This window comes from Eubalaena glacialis, chromosome 1 (genome assembly GCF_028564815.1).
Source record: "Eubalaena glacialis isolate mEubGla1 chromosome 1, mEubGla1.1.hap2.+ XY, whole genome shotgun sequence".
NCBI lineage: Eukaryota > Metazoa > Chordata > Mammalia > Artiodactyla > Balaenidae > Eubalaena > Eubalaena glacialis.
Window position 1 is genome coordinate 105,320,817 of NC_083716.1, and position 6,164 is coordinate 105,326,980.

A 6,164-nucleotide genomic window follows, 5' to 3' on the forward strand; every position below is an offset into this window, starting at 1 on the left:
CGCGCGCCTGCGGTCTGGACGCCGCCGCCTCCCCCGGACGCTCGGGCGGACCCGGCTCCTCGGCCCCGGGCCCTCGAGGAATCGGCGCCGCGGGCACAGCCGTGCCCTGAGACTGGGGAGCGATTCCGGGCCTGCAAGTCGGCCGGGTCAGCTCTCCCCCAGGGCCCGAGCCTCCCCTTCGGGCCGGGTCCTGGCCCCCACCCCTCCCCGGGGGCTCCTCCGGCGGCCCCGCTGACTCAGCGCAAACCGAGCCGCGGCGCGCGGGGAGGGGCCCGGCCCGAGCAGCCGCCCGCGGGCAGCAGTTCCGCCCGCCCCTCCCTCCGGCCCGCCCCACCCCCGGGAAGAGGTCCGGAGTCGGGAGCCGCGGCCCCGGCAGAGCGGCGCTCGGGAGCCCCGAGGGAACCAGGCGGGAGCGCGCAGCCGAGCCCCGGCGCGGGATGACAGCCCTCGGCGTGCAGGTGGGCGAGAGCCCGGGGGGGGGCGGGGAGGGGCCCGGCCGGGGTCCGGGGGGGGGGAAGCCGCCCAGGGCGCGGGCCCCTCGAGGTCCTGCGGGCACCGAGGCTCCCAAACGGCTGGGGAGGAGTGTTGTGCTTCTCTTTGGGGTCCGCAGTGTCCATCCGTTAGGTGCACCAGAGGGGTCCCTCCTGTTAAAAGGGGGCGCGTCTGGGGCGGAGGATGGACGGAATCCACTCGTAAATGAGGCTCGCCTTGTCACACGAGGAAGCATCTCTGGGGAAGCCAGGACTTTCCTGGGCGGGGGCAGCAAGACCATCTCCCCTCCCAAAACTGATGTTGGGGGGCGGGTGAGGGGGTGGACTCGCTGGGGCACGCGGAAACCTCAGGACAGGCTGTAGAGAGGGGAGGGGCCCGCCTCGCAGAGATGGGGTTTCTCCTTATTAGGATGCCAGGGGTCCATCCCCACCCCTACCCCCCGGGCGTGCGGCTCTCCGCTGCCCTGCGTCGAGCTTCCCTAGCGGACGCGTCCCGCCTCCGCACCTCCCGACTGGACGGTCCGGACGGTCAGCGCGGCCCGCAGACTCTGCCCGCAAGTGCTCGGCGCCCCGCAGCGCAGCCTCCGGCTGATCCCAATGCGCCCACTTTGTAGATGCGGTGACCGAGGCTCAGGTGAAGTAACCCGCCCGTGGCGGCCAGCTCAGCGACAGAATCGAGTCGAACCAGACTTCTGGGCCCGAACAGGAGAAACTCCACCCACAGGCCGCGCCCCCAGCCCCTTGTGGCCGGGACACCGCAACCCTAGAGCCGGATGCAGCGAGTTCCTCTCGTGCTGGGCATAATCTGGGGTCCCGGCCGGGCCGCCTCCGGGACCGGCAGTGAGGAGGGTGGGAGCGGGTGCGGTCCCGCCTTCGGGAGCCGACGGCCCTGCGGGGGAGAGACGTGCACACCGGGATTTCGGAGCGGTTTGGGGGAAGCGAGTGCTAGATTAAGAGGCGAAGAAACTGCGGCAGGATTAACGGGGGTGGGGAGGGGCAGGAGAGGAGCCAGGTAAACAGACTTGACCTTTTAGTGAAAGAAGGGGGGCGGGGAAGATGAGGTAAAACCCTGGGGCGCTACTGCCGGCGGCGGGGGGCGGGGCGCTGTGCTGGCTTGAAAATCGTCGCTGATGCTTAGGAGCACTTAACCGCCGGCCTGGGACTGTTCTAAGCAGTTGGGGTGCTTAGGTCTCATTTCGGCTCCACCCGGGGGCCAGGAGGCACGTACTGTTATCTTCAGGGGGTAAATAGCTCGCCGGAGGTCAAAGCGCTAAAAGGCAAGCAGGCTGGCTCCTGCGCCTCCCTGACCGGGCCCTGCGGTGACGCAGGCGGAGCGGGCTTACTCTGTAGGAGGCTGTAGAAGAGATTTCCAGCTGAGGAGGAGGAGGGCCTGACCTGGGCCTGGGCTGAGTGGGCAGTGGGAAGTGGGGGGGGGGAGAAGCGCAGGGGCGCGGGGCGGGGGGTTGATGTGGAGAAAGCGTAGTGAGCAGCCCAGAGTGTCCACTACTTAGGGGTTGACGGGATCAGAAGGGGTCCTGGGTTGCAGAGGAAGACAAGACCTTGGCACTGGACTCAGTGGCCCAGGAGTGCCACGTGACACTGTTCTACAGGTCACTACTAATCATTCGGGGCTCTGGATGAAAAAGGGAAATGCTTCCATTTTTCTTTTTTTTTTCAGTGGAGACAGTCCAGGCCCTAAGAGATTAAAGTGATGTGCCCAAGGTCACAGAGCTAGAGGCTGGTGGGTCAGGGGCAGGGCTAGACTGCCCTCATACCCTCTGGTCCACGGACCTTCCCCTGACCACGCTGCTGCCCAGCTGCCCTCCGGGAGAGGATTTCAGGCCCTGGATCACTGCAAGTTCACAGAGGTGCTGGCAGCCGGGGTGTGGGGCAGTGGTGAGGAATAAGGACTCCCAAGAAACCTTATTATTGTTACTAATATTAATCAGGAACTGCTTCTGTGCTGGGCACCTTTATATACATGATCTCTTAATCCTTGGGAGTTTTACTGGTGTCAGAGTTTGAATGATGCCCTCCTTTGGGGTGGGAGGGGGAAAACGACCTGATGTCAGCTGTCTTTTTCTGATCCCAGTGTGATGTCTGAGGGCCTGGAGATTAAAGTCCACTCTGTGTGCAGGACAGGTGGGGCTGAGGGTAGGATGGCGTGTGCTTTTTCTCCAGACAGCGTGATGTCTGAGGTCAAAAGGCCTCTGGGTGCTGCGTTCTTGTGACTTGTTGCCTGCGTCTGGGGTTTTCCCATCCTAGAAACTTATCAACCTGTAGGGAGTTATATAACCTCCGGGTGCCTTCATGGCTACTCTTTCCTGCAGGGATCACTAACTCCTGCTACAAAATGTAACTACGGAATGGTAGATGAGAAAGTAAGGGCCAAGGAGGTTAAGAAACCGCACAAAGACAAACACCTTTATGGTTTGTAGTCCCAGAGGTTTCAAAGTTCCCTTGGTTTGTTTCTCAGTAGAGCCATTTTTTTCTAATGAAATCCAGTACGGACTCTTAGATTCCCAGCGGCTCCAGCAGGTAAGAGGGACCTGCTGTGGGTGAAGTGAGGGGCCGGGAGCTGACCCCCTGCCCCCTGCTTTAGCACCTGGAGGCCTCCAGGAGACGAGGGGATGCGGTTTGAGAACCAGAGCCCAGACTCCCCGCCCAAGTGCTCTCTACAGCGCCCCAGACTGCCTTTGTCTCTGGTCTGAGTCGGGTCTTGAGCCCTTGGGCGTCCCTCTGGCCGCTCCAGTCCTTCTCCTCACCGCGTATTGATTGAGCCCCTCACATGAAGGCCCCAGTGGGTATTTATCGGTTGCGTGCATCCCCCCCACTACACATGATACAGTTGTCGGGCAGCTGTGCCAGGCTTTACTGTCATCTCGGTGAATGCTCTCGGGCTGGTCCCCTGACCTCTGTGTGAGTTTCCCTTTTTACATACCCCGCCCCCCGCCCCCCCCCCCATGGAGCGTCCTACTCCACCAGACTCAGGTTTAAGAGTGAGACAGGACCCTAACTAGGCAGAAGTGCTGAAAGCAAGCCGGATCCATAACGATCCTGGGGCCTCCCGGGAGCGTGGCTCTGCTGTCTGCCCCTCACCGAGAGGGGTGGCCCAGACCGCCTCTGGAAGCCTCCGCTTGCACGTGGCATAGGGCTCACCCCCAGAGTCCCCTTTCGGTTTGCTTCCCAGCAGTGATCGTCACGCATGAGCTGTGTGCTTTGCTTACCTCCCAAACTGGGGCGTGACCTGGGCTGCTTCCACACACACTCTAAAGGGCGTAATTTATGACTGGGCAGGAGACGGTTTAAAGGGAGCTTCAGATGGAAGTGACAGCATACCTGCAAACTCGACCTCATGGCTCTTGAGCACGGCACCGGGTGCTGGGGACACGGTCCTGCCCTCCCACTACGAATCAGACAGGAATGGAAAACTTGTCAGAACGGTTCCTGACGGAGAGTGACCGGAGGGGTCCGTTCTGGGTTGGGTGGGCAGGACAGACCTCTCCCAGGAGGCGATGTTTCAGCTGAGACATGAAGAATGGAGAAGGGGGGACAGCCGGGAGAAGAGCCTTTCAGGTGGAGGGACCAGTAGGTGTGAGGAGAAAAGTTCTAGGCCTGTCCTAGGCATGCGAGGTGGCCGGGAGGATGCCCTGGGAGGGCTTGTGGGCCATCTAAGGAGTTTTACCCTTTGAAGCATTCCTTTTGCTTCCGGGTTGGGGGTTGGGGACGGTGGCTTGGGGGTGTCCCGGGGCTGTGAGAAGGGACACCTCACTGGACGCTTGGCCCAGCTTGCCAGGAGAGAGGATAGGGTGTACTTTTGCAGGGCCGAAACCATAGGCTGAAGGGGAGCCTCAGGGACTCCCCCGCCCAGAAGCTTCTAGAACAGACAGTGGTGCCATGTCCTGGGCGGAGTACAGGCTGAGCCAGACTGAAGGGCAAAGTGCAAACATCACTGCGCACTGAAGAAAAGTGCAGAAAAAGCTGGGTGCAGATTAGAATGAAACTGGGGAAGACCAGGGGCCAGAAGAGGGAGCTATGTAACCTTCACTGATGTGCTAATAATGTCTAGTGCAGTATTCTTGTTTTGCATACAAAGAAACCAAGGCTGGCTGCTAGCTCAAGGTCACATCAGCCAAGCCAGACAGGTTTGCGGACTTCAGAATGGACCAAGATTTGCCTGTCAGTACAATTTGGGTTTGTTACTCATTATAAAGATCATTAAAGAAAGGCCAGGGAACTCTTTGCCTGATGAATAACTGGATCCACAGGCAATGCTTACAGGTCTTGAATGGAGGACGGACGGGGAACAGGTAGGATGGGAGGAGGGTCCCCCCCGCCCCACCAGGAGGTGGGTCTGTGCTGTGACTAAGGTGGGCTTCCCGGGCATCCTGGGAGACCGTGGCTGTCAGAAGCTACAAGGTGTGTTCTGGGTCTTCCCTGAGGAGGCTGGTGGGCTGTGGCGGGGGCCCTCCCTCATGCTGCCCCGTGCTGTCTTCCAGGCCCAGAAGTTGCTGGCCCAAAGGAGGCCCCACCGGTCCTTCCTTGAACCCTCCATCCGGGCCCTCATCATCTTGTGCGCCTCCCTGGCTGTGGTCCTCTCCTCCCTCTCCATCTGCAATGGCCACTGGCTCCTGGCCGACGACCGCCTCTTCGGGCTGTGGCACTTCTGCACCACCTCCAACCAGGCTGAGCTGCACTGCCTCCGAGACCTGAGGCAGGCCCACGTGCCCGGGCTAGCCTCGGGCATGGCTGTGGCCCGCAGCGTGGCCACCTTGGCCGTGGTGGTCGCCATCTTTGGCCTGGAGCTCCTCATGGTGTCCCAGGTGTCCGAGGACCCCCGCTCGTGGCACAGGTGGGCCGTGGGCTCCGCCCTCTTCCTCCTCGCGTTCATCCTCTCCTTCGGGGGCCTCCTGAGCTTCCTGACCCTCCTCAGGAACCAGGTCACGCTCATGGGCCTCACGCTGACGTTCTGGAGCGAGTTCACGGCCTCCTTCCTCTTCTTCCTGAGCGCCGTCAGCGGCCTCCACGTCAACAGCATCAGCCGTACTGACAGCGTCACGCACCCCTGGGGCCTGCCTGCAGAATTTTAGGCCCCCCTGCGAGGACACTGAGTTCTACCAGCAAGTGGGGTCAAGATGGGACTTCTTCAACATGGGACATTCAAACTGCCGCCTCTTGGCCTTGGGGTGGTCGGGCCAGTGGCCTTCGCAGCCCAGAGGCCAGGTGGGGGCCTCCGAGCCACCAGCTGCACCAGCTTAGCCACGTTATTAGGATGTTGATTTTACAAGAAGAAACCTATTTTAAAAGCTTTTCTTGAGTCCTTCCTGGGATGGGAATAGACGTGGAAGCAGCTCAGGTAACGTGCTCAGGCTGGCTGCACAGCCAAGTACATTTCACACCTGTTTTACTGACTCTGCCGGGATATGGGCTGTAGGGTCCCTGGGGCCTCCTGGGTTGCTAAGAGTGAATCATTCGTCAGCGAAGGGTGTCCAGTCAGTGCCTAGGACTTTCTTCACCAGCTCAAAGGGCCTTGTGCAAATTCCCTGCTTTAGCTTTGCTCATGTCAGGCAGGCGGAGTTCAGCGCTGCTGGGGTGTAGAAGCTTTTCAAACCGTTCGACTTTATTTGAGCCCTGCCCTTTGTTGGGGGTACCCCGTAATCCCTGGATAACCCC

General features: G+C 60.9%; 1 protein-coding gene across 3 annotated transcripts; it reads left to right on the forward strand.

The window, feature by feature from the left end:
- The first annotated feature begins 294 nt into the window (after window positions 1–294).
- On the forward strand, window positions 295–5,800 carry TMEM37 (transmembrane protein 37). Of its 3 annotated transcripts, XM_061182937.1 has the most exons (3): window positions 295–458; window positions 1,106–1,125; window positions 4,991–5,800. In XM_061182937.1, exon 3 carries the CDS (start codon window positions 5,237–5,239, stop codon window positions 5,579–5,581), a length of 345 nt encoding a protein of 114 aa, XP_061038920.1. In that variant the 5' UTR covers window positions 295–458; window positions 1,106–1,125; window positions 4,991–5,236; the 3' UTR covers window positions 5,582–5,800. The 3 variants fall into 3 exon arrangements, with proteins under 3 accessions (XP_061038920.1, XP_061038916.1, XP_061038924.1); XM_061182933.1 differs by lacking the exon at window positions 1,106–1,125 and having other exon boundaries at window positions 336–458; XM_061182941.1 differs by lacking the exons at window positions 295–458; window positions 1,106–1,125 and adding an exon at window positions 2,221–2,359.
- Window positions 5,801–6,164: the final 364 nt, after the last annotated feature.